We start from the raw sequence: 21,108 nt of genomic DNA on the forward strand, positions 1-21,108 counted from the left end.
CAGCATTGACACCATGTCGGACTAATTTTCTATATACTGTGAAAATGTAGAGTGGAAGGTTATCAATTTCATTTATTTAAAGAAATTTCTTAATTAGTCCTTATAACCAACTTACATAGCATAAATGAATGTTCTATCTTATAAAGTAAATATTTGCAAGTGATTTTGCCCAAATATTGCATTTACAAAAGCTTTTTAGTAATAAATTAAAGAAAAATAAAAGGGCACTAATGAGTTAACCAGACATGCAAAAAAAAAAAAAAAAAAAAAAAAAAAAATCACTATTACCGATTTACTTAAAAGCATTTGCCCATGATATCAGCCTCCCTATCATTAGATGACATAAATAGGTAAGTATAGATACTTATGTGCAAATAAGGGGTTAGGAGAGAAAGAAAAAAAAATAATGGGTATAATAATTTTTTTTTTTTTTTTTTAAAGACAGAGGCAAGAATTGTAGAAATCTAGAAATTAACACAACAAATAATAAAGTGATGTTATTATTAAGACATGCAGAAATTGAAGAGACAATGACAAAAAGTGGCAGATATTGCCATGACATACTGAAAACCATGGGACCAATGGCAGACAGACGCTTGGAAGCAGCCATGGCCAGGGCGGTGGGATTGGCAGCTCTCCACCACGTCATGGATAGATGGAAATGTTCATAATGGACATGGTCACATGGTGGTATGGTCAGGTAAGCATGGTCAGGATTTGGAACTGGCAAGGGAGACCATGGGACATGGCTAATACCAAAGGCGATAACGGGCCTGGCTATCGGATCATGCTTGGTCGCAAACCGGATCGGGTGCGGCTTTTGGCTAGTTTACCACAAATGAAATGTATTAAATACACATGCAAAACACTATTTGGAAAACAACCTTAAAACAGTCACGAGAATTCAAATACAAGTTTAAAATTGCAACTTGAGATAAACTTAGTTTTTTTCTTTTAAAAAAATATTTGTAATGCTTTTAAAGCATATAAAAAAAAAAATTGTATATACTTGGTCATCAGTGAATATACCCAAGAGAAGGATAGAATATTTGATTAAAAAAGGATAAAACAAAGGGAAAAAAAAATGTATTTGGCCTAGAAAAGAGGGATAGAAGAAATAACTTTTTTGCTGCTATATATAAAATAAATTTTAACTAAACGAAAAAAATTTTAAATAAAAAAAAAAATTTTTTTAAATTAAGTGCATTTGAATTTTTAAAAATATTTAATATACATATGGAATTTTTCAATATTGGGATAACTACATAGAAAATTTAACTAAAACAATTTTTCCACTTAGAAACTTAACTTAAAAAATTATACTAACTTAAGAAATGGTGACCTAGGGATAGCCATGTTTTTTTAAAAAATGACTTAAATATTTAAAAAAAAAAAAAAATAACAAACAAACAGAAAACAAAGTTTTTAAGTGTCTTGACCGTTTTACTAAAATTATTCTTATATGGTTATGTAGAAAATATGGTTTTATGCAATCAAATCTCAATACATAAACAAAAATAAGTTTTACAATAGACACGCTTCAAATGATTCATAAGCATTCCAGTAAATCAAAATATTTCTGATAAATTTGAAATAACATTTCTTTGCTGTAGTAGTACATGGCCTACTATAATAATGTAGGCCATGAGTAGTAGCATTCTAAAAGTACTTTATTTTATTGAAATGTTCATTAAATTATGGCCATTAAAAAATTTTTATGTTAAATTTTTATTAATTTTTTTTTATATAACTTATTACCAAGATCTTTTTAAATTACTAAAATATTTTACATATGAAAATATTTGGTAATTCAAAAGCTTACATTCATGAAGGGAGCATTTCATTCTGAAAGACATTTTTTAAAATGATTATTAGAATAGTAAAAAATTTAGTGATGGCTACTTAATAACACAGCTGTATGGTATGCAACCCTGTGGAGTATCCACCTCTACACACAAAAATGTGGTTACAGAAAAATTTAAGGGTTTTGTCCAGAATTCCTCCATATTAAAAAGCAAAATATAAAAAGGCTGTAGGATGTACATACCCATGACAAAATAAAAATGCCATATTCTAAAAATTACATAAATTGATAAAAGTAGTTTTATTTTTATAAAGGAAATCATTTTTAAGCAATTAATAGAAATTTGTAAGCATTACAATATGTAGGAGTTGAGTTATCTCCCCCTTTTTTTAAAAGATTTTTCAACATGACAGACGAGTCGTTTCTTGCTTACTCATAAAATTTGATTTTCTTATTTAAAAATACAACTACTTCATCAATTTATGTGATTTTTGGAATATATTTTTGTTTCATTACTGGTATGTATATAATTTTTTTTTTTTTTTTTAATATGGAAGAATTCTGGGCAAGAACCTTAAATTCTTCTGTAACCACATCTGCTGCATGCTGAGGTGAATGCTAATTGCCTAATTTCTATTTTAATCATGTATATTTCAAATGAAATCTGTTCTGGTATTATAAAATAAGTTATTAGTTAAGCCTTCATATGGTGATTTTACAACCTAAAAGTAAAAAAAGCGGCCACCAAAAGAGTAACATCAACTAAAATGCAGTGAAAAATGGGAACATATGTGTAAGTTCCCATCACCAGTTTTGAGTTTATTACCTTTGCCTTGCATCATTCATTAACTGACAGTGAAACAAATTATGCTTTATCTCATGGCTAATATTGTATATGCAACACACTAAACCTGTATATGTTTCGTGGTGCATGATCATTTGCAAAGCCATATTGTGTTTCAGAACAAGATCAGTTTATTGATGAATTCAACTAGAATTACTGCTACTAATGAAATAGCACGATTTGTGGTCACAGTTTACTCCTCTAGATCCATTGTGTTTCTGTCGATGTTCATGGATATCAATTGTAACCTTAAGATTTGCATCCTCACCAGACAGAGTCATTGGCATATGGAAACGCTCTATTTTGTGCATTGCATTATGCTGGGATGCATGAAGACTAGTTGAGGCAATTGTCCAGAATTATCTCTATATTAAAAAACAAATACAAAAGAAATCTTTACCTATCACGGAATGGAGAGATCATATTCTAAAAATCATGCAACTTGATCAAGTAGTTCTTATATATATATATATATATAATTACAATTTTAAGTGATTAATGGGAAATCATTCATTACAAGGTTGAAAAAATTCTTTGAAGTTTAAATCGAGTTATCTTCCTTTGTTTATTTTAGATGGTGGAACGAAACTCTCCATCCTCACTTCCTAATAAAATTCGATTTTCTTACTTAAATATACTTGATCAATTTATGTGCCTTTGAAATATATTTTCGTTTTGTCACAATCATGATTTTTCTTATTTTTGTTTTTTAAATATAAGGAAAATTCTGAACAAGAACCCCACAATCAATATAGCATTTGAACAGAAAAAGCAAATTAACTTATTTTCAATGCATTCTCTTGAAGTCTTAATCCATTTAAAATGATTCTGCGAACTTCTACAGAATTGGTATTTGTTGATGAGAAATCTGGATCTTACAAAGAGATATTTGATCTTTTGTACTATATAAAGTCTGGTATTATGATGAAGGGTGACGCTAGATTAAACACCGTTTAAGATAACACTACTTCAAGAGAAGCTGAAAATTATTTTTGTTTTTTTTTTCAGATCAAATACGTAATTTTGAGTTTGCATTAAAAAGTTTATCTCAAAAATGAAAGCTGAGAAGAATAGTGACTAATGTAAGGATTAAATATATCCAATTGCTTGCAAGTGTTTTACTGAACGGGGGAGGGGAGGGCGGGATTAAAAGAAGATTTTTTTTTAATAAATAAATAAAAATAAATAACTTTTATAAAAATGTGATATATAAAATGTGAAAAATTTGTTTATAAAAAAAAAACAAAAAAAAACACTGATAATGCAGATAGATTTTTAAAACAATTTTTCCTAAAACACTTTTTTTTAGAGTAAAACAATACTTTAAAAAGAACACAAAATCGAAATTTACAAGAAATTTAGATAATGACTCCAATTGGTCAAAATCTTGATAAGATTTAAGCTGATAAATCAAAGTGTTTCTGATTAGAAAATTTTCAATTGACAATCGAGTAACACTTCGCTAGTTTCTTTCATTGGCCAAGACGATCTATATTATGAAAAACTTTGCTATTCACAAAAATCAAAACTTATTTTTAATTTAAGAGTTTTTCAAAGCAAAAAGATAGGACTTTATTGCATCTTGAACAATGTCGGGTAGTAAGACAATAAAGCTTTTTATTATTTTAGATATTAAATTGCCATTGAATAATAGACGTGAAAAGTAGTAGCATTACATTCAACTTCCAATGATATGTAATGAAGATTAATAAATGTTAGAAAATGGATTCTTAAATATCCAAACATTATTGTATCCTTCTTTTCACTTTCAAACAGGATATTCACGTGACAAGCTTTAAATGAATTAATTTTTTTGTTTTAATCTACAAGAGATATTTTGATTTCATAGAAAATGCAGTAATAACTACAAATTAAACTTTATAGATGAATATAAAAAATATAAAATTTATATTCTATTGGTCTTATTTAGCAAATTTACTAATTAACGATGGCAGAACTTCAAATGGCAGAACTTCAAATGGCAGAACTTCAAAGTGGCTTGTATTTGTAGTTTAACCACAAAATGCAGATTGTTGATTACCATATTTAGAGTGATTAGTGGGAAAATAAATTTGGAAAAATAAAGTGAGGCGTAACTTGTCTATTATATTTCTAACCAATTCTCCCACCTGCCTGCAGCATAAGGACAGATCCATGATTAGATGGATTTGCAATGTGAAATTTTACTAAACCAAACACGATCGAAAGAATTGCAGAAAGCATTACATTTGTCCAGCAGAAGTTAACTGAATGGTGAAATGGTTGTGCTAGTTATGGTCAAGTGGAGCATTCATCCTCCTGGATAAACATTTGTAGAACAATGGATTTCTAGAATCATAGAAAGTTTGGCCAACCAAAAATAAAAAAAACTTGAAAGGAAGTGAATAGACAAGATCATTCAGGGTGAAATTTAAAGATGGTTGACTCGCTGAGCTCTGAGGACTGGAGAGTAAGTTTGTGAAATGCTTAAAAAAAGGCGGGGGGGGGGGATGATGTTAAATGAATAGAGAAAAATGGACACTGTATATTTTAGTGCAAATGAAAAATTCTTACATTCTGTAGAAACAAGTCTATATTCTAAAAGCAGGATTCCTTCAGTTGATATAAAGAGACTTATTTTACAATGAAAGTTAAGTGAACCCTGAAGATAAATTAATTTTTTTACCTCTTTCTGAAAACGGTGCTATTATTAATAACCTTTACCTTGGTCAGATCAAACTGGCAAGAAGAATAGCAGTCCAGTTTTGTCGATCATACAATATAGCTAGACAGCTCACCAGGAAGGTTGCATCTAAGAGTAAGGGGAGGGGATGGACTCTTTCGAGCACCAAACTGCATACTCCAACCATATTAGGGGCTCTAAACATGATAAATCAACAATCAGCAGTTTAAATTATTTCTTAAAAAATTTAATTGTTATTCCAACGCACTGTCCAAAGAATTAGTGATACAAAAATCAAGATTGAATTTTTGTTTTTAAATCATTAAAAGAATTAACATTTTTTTTAAAACAATATTAGGATTAAATTTAAAAAAAAAACTTTCAACAAGTTTAAAATATTTAAATGTACAAAAAGATAAACTATAACTTTAATGGAGGTAAAAGGGGTCAATACCAAAAATTTAAAAAAAATTCACTTGGAAACAAAAATTGGTATATATAAGAATTTATATCTTGTTATTCATATGAGAATGGAGTTAAATTTTTAAATAAGACATTGAAAACTTTCTAAGAAAGGCTACAACTGACAATTCTAATACAGTATAAAAAGTTTCAAACAAATTGAAATCTATAAAAAAAAAATCTGATGAACCTTCAAAAGATTTTGTTTTACAGACACAAAATACATGATTAGCATTTAAGAGTTTTAAATTGGACCATTTTTATGTTTTCACAACTAGAAACCATCTATTTTCTTATCAAGATAAGATAAGAGTAAGGGATTGCGGACGAGCAAAATATACAGTATTGGAGAGGGGGGGGGAGAAAATGAAACTTTAATTTATATTTTTATGGAATTATTCAAACAATTATTCAGATTCTACTTTGACATTTATCTCCCTCCCACCACAGGAAAAATATGAATCTCAGAAAGTGGGGATTGAAAAGTCTACAGAAAAGAGACATATACAAATACTTCTTGAGTAGCCCCATCCACATTCTCTGCTAAGAATGCATCAGATTAGCAATAAACATCTTTTCAAAGACTTGGGAAGATAGACTTTCTAGAACTGCATAGAACCAACTAAAAAAAATGGCCCAGACTCTTGTAATGTAAACGACAACTTTGTTATTTTCACAATATTTCAGACGTTGTAATATTGAACACTTTTCAGTGAAAATCTTTGTCCACCATTGAACTCTTCATATGGAATTTCAAACCGAACGTTTTACTACTTCTCATTCAGTTAGCCATGAGCAGGTAAAAGTATTAAAATGTTTATTTTATTCTTAGTATTATCTGTACCTTAGAACTGATTGTTAGCCAACATAAATAGCATTAGCAATACAGTGGAAACTTTAATGGCTTAGTATCACCCATACCGGGGAATGAGCCTTCAATACCCAGAAAACTCACTGAGAATTGATTATTACTTAGAACTTTTATCTATTGCATCACAAATCTTTTCTTCTGCATGATTTCATATCCTAATTTATGATTATTCTGTTGCTAATAGCAATGTTGTAAATGAAAAACTGAATAGTTATTTAGTTATTAAAATGTACATAAAATAAAAATGTATGGTTGTGGCAGCCATCTTGTTCAATATTGTGAGGGGAAGAGGTTATTCCAAACTGTATAGTTTTAGTCGTATATGTTCAAGTGATTAGACTGTGTACAATGAAAAAACAAGTTTACAAATCCTGGTCGGAAACTCTTAAATGCTAAAACTGAATTGAGGGAAGAGCATTTGCCAGTGAACAACAATGGGGAGTTCTAGTAGAAAGAGTAGAACTGCTTAAATTGCAAAAACCTAGTTTTGTTCAAAAGCTATCAGACATCTTGAGAGAGAAAAAGGTTTCATTGTGGCGTAAAAGACCTGGCCAATACAATGGGGAGGTCTGCAAAGAAAGAACAGGTCTGAGTTAAAAAAAAAAAAAAAAATTCAAAATACATGATTGAATAAAAATTGGACCATATTGACATCTTACCTTCAACTCAGAGCCTTGAGGTAAACATGGGTACATTTGACAAGACTTACTAATTGGCATTATCACTGGTGGGGGATAGAAGCTTTTATCATATGGGAATAGAAAGATGTAGTGAGACAAGTTCTTTTTGTTTTTTTATTAATTGTTGGATTTCAGCACAAAGAAAAAATTTTCAGAAAAAAAAAAAAAAAAAACACTAAAGAAATTGAAGATGTTCAAGTCTAAAAACAACTCAGAACTTTACAGCAGATTCTTTTTTTTTTGTTTTAACTAAAATTGAATTTTTTTCATATAGCACTGCAAATAACTTTTTTTTGGGGGGGGGGGGGTAGAATTTTTTTTTTTTTTTGCATATTTATCTTCAATTTCTAAATTGGCTCCAATTCATAAAAATATGTAAACAAAACTTACTCTGCTGAAAATAAAGATTTGATTAATAATCTTAATTTGAACAATTCAATTTTATTTTGTCAAAATCAAGTTGACAAAATGAGAAGGGGGGGATAAAGTTCAAATCTTAAGTTGGTCACAAAAATTTTTTGAAGAAAAATCTATTAAAACCTAAAAAAAAAAAAAGGTTTATATAGAGGGGAGGTGGGGGGCAATTACCAAAAAAATGCTTAGATTTAGACAAGTATAAAATATAAATTGCTTAAACACTTTTACATTTTTATAAAATGAGTACTAAACAATTTTTGATTGAAAAATTGATAATTGCAAAAAGTATATCTAACAAGGTTACTCAGATATTATATAAAAAACTCTGCACTGGCCGGATCAAGCCACCTCCCCTGAATTAAAAAAAGTTCATCTTTGAAGCAATAATCCCAACTGTTCTACAGGATTAGAAAAAAAAAAACAATTTATCACCTCAACAGCTGACCATTATTTAAATCAATAATATAACAAGATTTTTAAATACTCAATTTGCTGTACTTTCAAAGCCAGATCCAAATAGCAACCAGTCTACCAATACTTGATCTAAACTAACTTATTTTTTTTGTTTCTTCCTTTCAACAGGTTATTGGCATGAATAGATTTTATTTTGGCTCATTTTATTCAGAAAATACTTATTCCCAAAAAGAAAACTTTTAGAATGGAGACTTTTTACCTTATTCACCAAAAAATACTTTTATATTCAAGGGAAGTAATCAGGTCATGAGATTTTATTTACCTTTCCACGAGTTTAGACAAAAATGTCAGTTGAGGTTTTAAGTCAACACAATAGAAGCACATTTTGGCATGTAATAAATGCCTAAGCAATCCACATGTGATTAGCAATAACCCCTTCTCAAAAAGGTAAAGCCTGAGAAGGTGCCCTAACAACTACTACGACTGGATCAGAGTGATAATGTGAATAATGACAAGGGATGATGCCACACTCCTTAAAACTCCCAAGTTAGAGGAGGGAAAATCATCACTGGATGCAGGTCATATTCAGGATGCTTAATATCCATTTATCATTTTATTTTTAATAAATAGAAATACTTTTAAATTTATGGTAGAAACATAACTGCTTTTCATTCTTTTAAATACTAGAATTATCATTTTAAGTAATACATTGAAAAATTGGTTTGAGTCAAAGTAAACAATTTGGAAATACGAAAAGGATTTATAGAAAAATACCAAATTCTTGAAGATTCCAAGAATGTAAAATTCATTCTGCATAGACATTTCGTTAGAGCAATGGTCTATGTTGAGAATTTTTTTCTATTTACTTTATTTATACTTCATCTAGCTCGGTTTATTTTTTTTTTTTGCCATCTTTTTTATCTGCAGCAAACATTAAAATAGCTGTCATCTTTGCTATCAACAATTTTGATTGATGTCAATAAAAACAAAATTATAATGGCTCAATAGACCAAGCAATACCAAGTCTAGAATGGTTAACAGTTAAGAATGTGTAAACACAAAAAATAAAATTTGTATTTAGATTATTCAGACTAGTGTTCCCAGGCGCACCTTATCAAACTGTAGAATCTGTAGAATTTGGAACGAAACACAATCCATGGGGATAGCATTCTATTATTTCATCAGCCATGTTAGAATTTCTGTACAGATTCTCAGAACTTGACAAAATACACCTAAAAAAAGGTTGAAGGTTACATTAGCCGAAATGTGCAAGAATAACACTCAAGATGAGAACATTAGTCTGAATAATCAATTCTTATCTCAAAAATTAAAAAAAAAAAAAAAAAAATTATAATAACAAAATACAGAATTAGATTCTCCAACTTTTGTACACTTAATGTGTTCTTGTGTTTTAACAAACAAAAAAAAAATACAAAATGGGTGCTGGGGTGGAGGTTTCACTAATTTAGTAAAAAAATGAAATTACTAAACAAAAACCATCACCTCAGCAGTCATTTTAGTTTGTGCCTTTATGGAGACTTGTAAAATTTTTAAATAAAAAATATTCCACACATTAAAAATATCCAGGTTGGTAAAAAATCTACTGCATTTGCTATAAATTATTAATTTTTTTTTTTTTACACTTGGTCACCCCAAACAAGGCATATTGCCACTTGGATGTAAGGGGCTACTATTTGGGAACTATTTGAGGAGATGAGAGAGACGTCTGTTCACATTATATTTATTAAACTTTGGCATATTAGTACAGTCAAGGAATGGAGGGAATTTTAAAATCTGGCAGTCCAAAGGAAGAAACTATTAAAGTAGATTTTCGGCATCTATGGATATGTGTATGCCAAAAAAATGACTAAATAAAATACTTTAATAGATTAAACTTCTTCAGGAGTAGCATTTTGCCAGGAGTATCTACATCAGGGGAGTATAAATGCAAGGAGTTCAGAGCACATTCCATTGGAGTATTTGTAAAACAGTATAGAGATGCAACATTGTCTAAGAGGAAGACGCTAGTGGTTTATACTTTGTTTACAACTGCGATTAACTATCCCGTACTCTACACATGGTATTTGTTCAGAATTAAATTTAGATTTACAGGTTGCAAGGATCCAAGTTAACAGCAACTTTACAAAAATGTGACAAATGCCAAGAAGACAACTTATGCCACTAACTTTTGTTTTATATTGGGACTTATGAATTGAGACAGCAAAATGGCAAAAAGGAGTTCTAGCATCTTTATATAAACATAAATGCAAAATATTGTGCAGTTGAGTATTTTTTTTTTTTTTAATCAAGATATAAACTATTAAATTTGACCATAAAGAAAAAAAAAAAAGATTCAACCATTGTTAATGACCAAATGGCCCCAAAACAAACAAAAGTACAAAGAAAGAAAAAAAAAAAAGTTTAATTTTACATTTCTTTGAGTTTATCAAAAAAATAGGACACATACCTCTGCATCTCTCCTATCTTCATAGTCCACAAAGGCATACGCTGTAAAACAAGGCATGAATAAAAATGGTGAAATCCAGAAAAAAACTTTGGGGGGGGGGTTATATTTCTGAAAATTTTCGATAAGAATTCATTTTTTTATTATTTGGATCATTAAAATGTCTGATCTTATCTTGGATGTTATTCTGTTTCGGACAATGCCAACCGTCTTCAGGTGTATCATATCACACTCGAAAAATTTGTACTGAACTTTGAATCAAACCCTTTTATTCAATCCATGAGGGTAGATTGTTTTCTTTCCATCAGCAATGATTACATAAAAGTATCTAATCATTGCTATCTTTAATAATTTTTAATTATATTCTTAGTACGGACTATCACCTAGTATTAATTATTAACTTGCACTTTATCAGTTACGCCAGGTGGATCCATATTGCAGCGGATAAAGTGGATTAAATAGAGAGTTTAGTTAAAAATTATGGGTAAATTACCTGAGTTTAACAAGACACACCTGAAGGTCCAAAGTTACATCAATCAATAACATCCATTAACTATTTTATTTCTGCTATTGTTGGTATACACCACTCCCCCAGCTCATTGAACATTTAATATATCATTTGGAGTTAATTTGTTTCAACATTTTTGCCCCAATATTACGTTAAGAAAAAAATTGCAAGTTCATCTTCCTATCAAAGTAGACATCACAAACCAGCCTAGAGTTTAGTGTGCAAAAATAATTAAATATGGTGAATTTCCTTCAATTTCAGCCTAGTTTAATTATAACATAGAGCAACACCATTCCTCATTAATATACCGAGGTAGGCATTAGCTGGAGAAGCATATAATATTACCGGATTATGAAGATCTTTAGTAGAAAAATTCTGGCTTTCACAAGTAAATGAAGAATCCAGCAGAATAATGAACAAAGTATAAAATAATATGACATTAAGAGTGTGCCACTGTCATTACTGGTATAATATTAATAGATTCACTTGTCTCTACACAAGGGAAAAATTAGATACAGTATTGGTCTTTTTTATGTAGGGATATCGATCTCACCAAAATTAATGCTAGAAAAAAATTCAAAAAATGATCCAGTTAATTATTCATTCTATTGAAGACAGAACAGATACCAGACCATAATCCTACTTTGTAAGCGAGGACAAAAAGACTAGATTAGTGTACAGGATAAATGTATATGATTGCAGGTTATTAGGGATTCCTAGTTTTTCAGTTGGACTTTGTTGGCCAACAGCTTGGTAGTGGGCCTGTTCTGATATTTAGTGAATAAGAAAAAAAAAAAAAAAAATGGGAAAAGAAAAATAGTACAGAAACTACACGCCCTAGCTATAAAAACTAAAAGACTGAGATAGCATAGAGAGTATACAGCCAATCAGAAGCAATCAATGTAGGAATATAAAAATCATTGGACGATTTCTTACAATATGAACGCAATTTTGTTTCTTATTCATGAGAATGGAAATCAATACAGCAACTAAAGTGGATCACACGCTGCATTTTATAAAAACAGTCAACCATTTCGATCTCTTTTTAAGCATAGAGGAATAAAAGGTATTTTCATTTAAAACTTGGATGTTGTCTTAACTTTTGGAGTCAAACTTTCTATTGCAGCCGATCATTATATTTAGTTACATTTTTTGTAGGCGTACATTTTGTAAATAGTGTGTAACTCAATTATATTTGATCCATTGATGATATGATTAGAGCATGGGATGGAGCAAGTGATAGTGTAATTGCAAGAGTTAGAAGTGGATAAACTAAGTTCAGTCATTTCCAGCCACAGAACATTATCTCTGTTGACCAAGAATCTTAGGCATGTGTATGATGATATAACATGAGTGAGAACATGTGGAGAGAAATGATATGACAATATGATGTGTAATGCCAGTCTTAATGATAGGCGGTAATTCTGATTACTTCAGAAAGATTAAATAGTATGATTTTTGCAGAACATATTTGATGCAAGAACATATCTTACTATTTCGACGTGATCATATTAATCGTATGACCACATTGAAACAATGGATGAGATTTCTTGGGTTAATAAATGTACAAGAGTTGAGGTAATTTAATTCATAAAGAAAATATAAGTGATAAAAATGGATTTGAGAGGAAGAAGGATAAAAAAGACCTGGATCGATAGGATAGGTTATAATTCAATTTCTTGCAGTTGTCCAATGCATACCAGCATATAAAATAGAGAAACTAATGGGACCCTGAACATTCCAGATCAAAATGGACCCGATTAGAATGGTATCCAAATTGGGATCTCACTATCATATGTATTTTATAGTCGTACCCAAATATATTTTTATCCTATTATGTTATAGATTGTTAGTTATCTAATATATGAAATTGGTTGGATTTTTTAAGTTGTTCCTGAAATACCAATCTATTCTGCATAATCATTTCCGTTGTTAAGAAAAAAAATGGCAAGTTCATCTTCATTTACCCTGCTCAATCTATTTCTCTAGAGGACACCATTTTTTTTTTTTTTTAATCATCTGCAGCAAATGCCACAAATTACTGACAATAGTGCATCATTACATTTTTTTTAACAATATTTACATTAAATAAATTTTCAGTATAGAAACAAACTTTATAGTTTTTCAAATTACACATGAAATTACTAAGAAAAAAAATGGATTTCAGTCCTCTAGCTTTAAATAAAAAGAATATTTGTTTTTTTTTTGTTTGGCTTTTGCTTTTTAACTTATTAAACAAACTGGGCACTGTAAAGCAGCTGTCAATGTTTATATAAATAGATATTGTAGATAGTGCTCATCCTGTAGTCTAGTAGTATGAGCTGCATACTGCCAACTAAATAGTTGATGGTTCGATCTCTGGCTGGAGTATGATGCTGGTAGAGCCACACTGAAAAATTGATACAGCAAAACAGTTTGTATAGAGTAAAACAAAAGTTGACTTTAGATGTTCCAAACGTTCAAAACCATTTAGCGAAAATATAAAGAAATAACGAAAGAAAGTAAAGAAAACGAATGAATACATTAAAAAAGTCATGGAAATAGTGAAAACAAAAGAGTGAGTGACATCCCTTATTCATCAGTTTTGTACACTATGACTTGTGTGTGGCGAAATGGGGATATAAATTATATCAAAATTATAAACATTCTTCTGAAACTGCTCCGGTTTGTTGTTTTAACAACCAACAATTTCTTGGCCGTTTTCTTTTAAAAATTCTACCTTTCCTAGATTTTTGGTATCTGAATTCAACACAAAGTATTGAACTCTGAAAGTGCTAGTGATACTTATAAAACATCTATTCATTCATCGTTCATAACAATGCATCTTTGCATCTCACTTTAAAACATCTATTCATTCATCGTTCATAACAATGCATCTTTGCATCTCACTTTAAAACATCTATTCATTCATCGTTCATAACAATGCATCTTTGCATCTCACTTTAAAACATCTATTCATTCATCGTTCATAACAATGCATCTTTGCATCTCACTTTAAAACATCTATTCATTCATCGTTCATAACAATGCATCTTTGCATCTCACTTTAAAACATCTATTCATTCATCGTTCATAACAATGCATCTTTGCATCTCACTTTAAAACATCTATTCATTCATCGTTCATAACAATGCATCTTTGCATCTCACTTTAAAACATCTATTCATTCATCGTTCATAACAATGCATCTTTGCATCTCACTTTAAAACATCTATTCATTCATCGTTCATAACAATGCATCTTTGCATCTCACTTTAAAACATCTATTCATTCATCGTTCATAACAATGCATCTTTGCATCTCACTTTAAAACATCTATTCATTCATCGTTCATAACAATGCATCTTTGCATCTCACTTTAAAACATCTATTCATTCATCGTTCATAACAATGCATCTTTGCATCTCACTTTAAAACATCTATTCATTCATCGTTCATAACAATGCATCTTTGCATCTCACTTTAAAACATCTATTCATTCATCGTTCATAACAATGCATCTTTGCATCTCACTTTAAAACATCTATTCATTCATCGTTCATAACAATGCATCTTTGCATCTCACTTTAAAACATCTATTCATTCATCGTTCATAACAATGCATCTTTGCATCTCACTTTAAAACATCTATTCATTCATCGTTCATAACAATGCATCTTTGCATCTCACTTTAAAACATCTATTCATTCATCGTTCATAACAATGCATCTTTGCATCTCACTTTAAAACATCTATTCATTCATCGTTCATAACAATGCATCTTTGCATCTCACTTTGCGCATGTTCAAACTACAAAACAATATTTCATTCTGAATATCCAGTTAATGAGATTTTCACACAAAAGATTAAAAATTTGAAAAATATTTAAAAAACAATACAATTCTTATGTTCATGTTTGCATTGCTTTCTAATTATATATAAACACACATTTCTCTTTATTATAGAGTAAAAGAAACAGTTAAAAATAACATACTAGTCTAATGGGAGAGAAAAATAAATCTAGTTTCAAACAAATTGCAAAATGTCTTCCCAAAAATAAAATAAAAATTAGTTTCTTAGGGGTAACAAGAGTTTTGGAACACCCTGTAGATTATTTTGGAAAGAGCTTGTAAGCCGAAAAAGTGCTAACTCACTTGATATACGTGAAATAAAAAAAATAAATGAGAATACAACCATTTAAAATTTCCATAGTCAGTCTACAAACTCCATAGCCCTTATAAAAATAATGTATAAGATGCAATTGTTGATTTCCCACCGGGCATAAACAGTTTTTTATCTGGTAGCAATATACAAAAACAGATGTGTAAAAGTCAGCCCCCTACACCCACCCAAACACATCGTTTCTATCCCTACCATCATTGTACAACTCCTGTAAGCAGCAGGTTCCTTAATAGATCACATACATTACAGCTTATGATAATAAAACAGATCCAACCAAAGAAAGGTGCAAAAGCACCGTGAAAACACAAGGGGGGCTGGGGGTAGAACATAATATATAGCAAAAGCCCAAAGAATTGGCCAAAACAAAAGACTAAAAGTTTCCAAACATCTTTTCAAACTAAGCATGCAACTATTTTCACCGTAATTAATACGCACAAGGAGTGAAGAGTCAGTAGGCAATATGTTAAACTCCAGCTTATAACATTCTGACAGGTTTAGTTCTTACTCCAGAGATCTTTTACAAACAATAATTTATATATGTAATACATAAAATTAAGTCCATCTGTTTCTTGCAGTTAAGCATAAATAGTTTATATCATACTGTGAACATAGGTTTAGTCATTTTATTTCATGGCATATCAACCCATTTTGAGGTTATTTAATGCTGAATCCAGTAATTTTGGAAAAGTTATGCTTCAAGTTTCCAATATCGTCAGATATTTATTCATGATATTTGTTTTTGAACATGATTGAATTTTGCAAAAGGAAATCAATGTTTGGTGCATTTTAGATCAGGAAGCCAGCAGCACCAGAGTGAACATAAATCTGTGCATGCTCACTGTGATTATTTGCTTGTTGTAATTTGGTATTTGATTCACTGGTTGCAGTGTCAATCATTGAGTCTATCACTGCTGTAAAAGGATTCCATCCCCAAACAAAACCACAACTCCAGTTTAAAACAAGTTAACAATGTTTTATTTTGAGGAACGTTACAATGATACTTGTTTTCTTCTACCAAACGATAGGCCTGCAACTGAAACTCCGAGCTTGACCAAATCAAAACCAAGTTTAACCAAATAGAAATAATTCATTGGATTAGGGTCTGTCTGAGATCTACAGACACTCTTCCAGATCTACTGGAATATATACAGATACTGGTCTTATTTAGAGCAAACTGAACAGTGCCACTTATTTGGAAAAACTAAGCTGTTTTTATTACTGAGCATAACTTGATGGCAACGGGGTGCACCATCTGGGATGATAGTAACTTTTGGAAAGTCTTAAGTAGACCATAATTACAGAATGGAACCTCGTATCCAAAAACATTTCCAACAGCCAGCCAATTTTTTTTTTTATGGTTTGTCTTTTCTTATCTAAATATTTCTCACACTGTATGCCTGTCGTTCATAACAATGCATTTATGCATCTCACTTTGCACATGTTTAAACTACAAAACAATATTTCATTCTGAATATCCAGTTAATGAGAAATTCTGTTCTTTAGAAACAATGTAAAATTCCAATCGATTTCAGACTATATTCTTTTTCATTAGACGTTGAGGTCATTTGCTTTTTTTGGGGGGGGCCTGCATAGCTCTAAAAAGTCGGTAATATGCCCCACTCCCATTCAAAAACTTTGATTTCAAGTGTTTCTCAGTTTGTGTTTTCCTTGCTTATCCTCTATTGAGATGTGTATACGTTTAATTCAAAAGCAAATTGCAACGCACAGCTGATTTCAGTCTGGGCACCTTCAGCTTGAGTAGTAAAGAGAACTGTCACCAAGTTATAAATCCATCAAGCCATCGCTATTCTTTCGCATTCTCAGCAAGACCAACTGGATATTTCCATTTTCCATGTATTAACCACTTATATTTGTTTGGTTTACAGCATATCAACTATTTTTTCCCCCACAATTTTCTTTTATAGCTGGGGATGGGGTACTCTACTGGATGCTAGACATTCATTCCAATCTAGATCTTTTTAAGATTGGAAACATCCATTTAAGTGTGATTGTGTCTCTTGCACTTGATTTACCAGGTATATTTGCCAGATATAAAAAAAAAAAATTTTTAAACTAAGTCCAGTTGCCTCTATAATTACTGGAATGGATTATTTAATGTCAAATGGAATATTATAGATGGGATAATTATATTATACTTCCAGGAAATTTTACAAGGAAAATCGAAACATTACCAGAATATATTACACTTCAGAATTGGTAATTTTTTGGTTTTCAACACTATTGATCCTCAACTACTTCCTAGTATCTATTTGGAAAATAAATTTAAAAAGAGAAAAGGTTTTGTTTTCAAAGAATCAAATTGAATATGTTTGATGTAACCAGCCGATTGATTGGATCAGCCCTCTCAGACGTCCTGTCCAGCTGAAGTGGAAGAATAGCTCAACCACTACGATCCTGTCCCAAGGCATCACATGTTGCTATTCAGTCTCCAAATGGCTCGATTTTCCAAGAGAGAGAAAGAAGGCAAACCTCTCTGCATGGAGTTGTAGTTGGCAAATTTGTGCCCCCTTCTCCACCACATATTTATATAATAATCAACAGATATGATTATCCAATGAAATCACTGCTTTTACAAATGCCAAATGGTATCTTCAATGGCTGGGTAATTTTTCAGGTTTGATCATTAAGACTACATTTTAGTAATTAGATTCATACACTTATCTCTATGGAAATGTGTGTGTGTGCAGGATTCATTCCTAAATTATTCTTGTTATTGGCTGTTAGAACTGAAAGGTACATGAGGGTCATATTTAATTTATGCAAAAGGGAGGTGGAAGCCCTACATGAAAATTCAGATATCTCAGATATTAAATTTATATTAAATTTTTTAACAATGTCATTAATATTACTTAAATTTCAGTTTCTTTGTAGTATTTTCAAGAATTTTAGAGGGGTATATAGGCTGAATTTTCCATTTGAAGATACAAATATTTTAGAGTTACATGAAATCTGAAGAGTTTCATAAATTTCAATTTTTTCTTAAGATCCTTTAATCTTAAACTTTAAATTTTAGGCATTCTCTAGAATCAAAAAATGAAATAATTTTGATTGTAATTAAAATAAGGATTCTAGGTATTAGATTTAGTATGATTATATTTAGATTTTACTCTTCATAGCAAGACAAAAGTGATGCAAAACTTAAGAAATTTTACCTATCCTGGGACAGGTATTCTAGTTATATACAAGATTACTTACTAACGATTTCCTGTCTATTCTCAGAAGAGTAAAAATGCATGCGTAAATAATGAATGTGAACTGCATTTGAATTCCATAAATATTTATAAAAGACACGTTAGGGAAGTGTATATTTTTACTTTTTCCAGAAGATAAAATTAAGTTTATAAATTGATTTTTCTTTTCAACATTATATTGTTTGACAGCTTAACTTGGAAATCAATTTCTGACTTGAATATTTTGTTTCACAAGGTAAAAAAAAAAAAAAATTTGTTTTTCATATTACCAAAAAAAAAAAAAGGTGCATATCATTCTCACACAAACTTAATATAAATTTTCTTTCTAGAATCCTATGCCTCCAATAATAGCCATTTCATTGTGTCAGAGTAAAAGTTCAAATAAAAATAATTTTGATACATTTAAATTGTTGATTCAAAATTCATATCCAATACCTTCATCTATAGATTATTATGGTCACGGGGGTTTTGAATCTTACTAGATTCGGTCATACTGATTAACCGTAAAATGGCAAAAACGTGTGTCTGTGGATAATTTATTTACAGATTACTAGTGGTATTCATAAATTGCTGGTTTGAAACAATTTCAAATATAGTCATGTTTACAATTTTGGCCTCAAAAAGAAAGTTAACATTTTTAATATGAGGTCAAATAATAAAAACCTGCTATAAAGCAATGGTGTTTTCTTTTTATATTACAAAATCTAAATTAACAATAATTAAAAAACAATTAAAAACAAGGTGGACTCAAATTACTAAAATCATAAAACCATGATCTTGCTGGGATGAAACCCCCTCCCTCCCATTGCTAAGAAAAAAAAAACCTACCCACTTTCTAGATTTGTGAGAAATAGCTTTCAACCTTAGAAAACTTTTTACAAATTAAAAATAAAACAACTCACCCATTTCAGCACCTAAAAAATAGAACAAAAAATAAGGCATTATTAAAACAATGTTTTTTTTTAATATAAAATATAAGTTCATTGTTCTAGAAAAGGTCAATAAAATACAAAATTTTAACAAAAATGTTGGACATTTAGACCATATAGCTATGGATGTAAACTGAGGGTTCATGCAAGTTTTAAGGGGTCACTGGAAAAAAAGTTGCATGTTTATTGAATTTTGAGTTTATGCTATTAATATAATCAAATGTTATTTTTTACTGACCTAGAAAAAATGTTTTTAAAAAAAGCATATATAAGATCCATAAACGATAAATTAGACTTTAATACGGTTGAAACTAGAATAAAACAATAAATTTTAATATGTGAAACTCCCATTCGCTGTTCTGATCATGCCTTTGTCCTCACATCTGAGCACTGCCAGAGACGATGCCTAAATGAACCCCAAACACACCAGTTGGCCCATGCAACAGAAACAAACAGCTCTATAACAACACCCCCCTCACCTGACTTGTATAGCCTCTATAGGCTAAAGTGAAAAATGTTAAAGTACAAATACTAAAGCAAAGTGTATGATAAATTGATGATCAGAAAGTGGGCGACACCTCTAAAATATAAAGTTAATTTTTTTTCAGATTTACGAATTCAACGCATTAAGAAAAAAATTGTTGATGATTTCTATGAAAAAGAAAAATTATTTTTACACCTAGTTACACTTTTTTCTTTCATACAAAATTAAAATGTTCATAAAGTGAGTAAGAGTAATCAGTTTACATTAAAATAAGAAATTGATCCCTCCTCTAAAATTTAAATTAAAAAAAAAATTTATTCCCTAGCTACATGATAGGTAATTGTACACAGAAAAACAAAGCATTTTTAACAAGAGCAAAAAGAAGGGGGCGAAGGGGTAAAAAAATAAAAATAAATATGCAACAAATGCTTAAGGCAAGAGAAGTTAGTCTACCTACATGGATAAGGTGTCTGTGCTTTAACTTATTTTAAAGCGTTTATTTATTCTGAAATAATAGTTTCAAGTCTGCAGAAAAAAAAAAATTGCAATCTCGTTACAGCCATGTTGACCTGTGATAATCAAATTAAAAAATACAGATACAACAACCGCATCCCAGGTAAATATGCACTTCAGGTGCGTAAATTATTTGACCTACATAAAAACCATAGAAAGCTTCTTTTTTTTTTGATAAAAAAAACACTAAACTTAATTAAAACAATAAAAAGCTTTATTTTTATTAGACTCAGTGGAGAACAGTAAAACGTTATGAATGGCGGCCATGTTTTCTTTTTCTAATTTGAATTAATTTATAAAAAAAAACATGGCTGCCATTGCATACACTGTTTCACTGTTCTCAATTGAGTTTAAAAAAGAATTTTAAATAAAAATGAAGCTTTTTATGGTTTTATGGTCTTTGGGTCTAATGTGTTTTTTTTTTTTTAAAATAACATTTTATGTAGATCAAGTTTACCTAACATCAAATAAACGTCACCAATTGTGTGAAAATGTTCAAGTATTTTGTTTAATTTTAGAGCGGTTACTGAAGGGCAATATAGCTGTAAGGAGACCGCCATTTTTTCGATTTTAACTCTGACATGACACTAGGTACCTCCAACGCGCACCATAGTTTTAACCCCCCACTTTTGTATGTAACACGATGTAACTAATTTAATTTTATCATTTAAAAGAAGGTGCTT

General features: G+C 30.2%; 1 protein-coding gene across 2 annotated transcripts in view; it reads right to left on the reverse strand.

Annotated features, from left to right (window-relative positions):
* LOC145265463 (uncharacterized) overlaps window positions 1–21,108 on the reverse strand; it is a 69,444-nt gene that overhangs the window by 19,227 nt on the left and 29,109 nt on the right. The window contains exons 3-4 of one of the 2 annotated variants that reach the window (XM_080121326.1): window positions 19,402–19,413; window positions 10,622–10,662 (exon numbers count right to left, since the gene is read on the reverse strand). In XM_080121326.1, the coding sequence (XP_079977452.1) occupies window positions 10,622–10,662; window positions 19,402–19,413 (53 nt within the window). The remainder of the gene's footprint in view (window positions 1–10,621; window positions 10,663–19,401; window positions 19,414–21,108) is intronic. The other variant, XM_080121327.1, reaches the window with a different exon arrangement.

This window comes from Euprymna scolopes, chromosome 40 (genome assembly GCF_053919585.1).
Source record: "Euprymna scolopes isolate OS-2025 chromosome 40, ASM5391958v1, whole genome shotgun sequence".
Lineage (NCBI taxonomy): Eukaryota > Metazoa > Mollusca > Cephalopoda > Sepiida > Sepiolidae > Euprymna > Euprymna scolopes.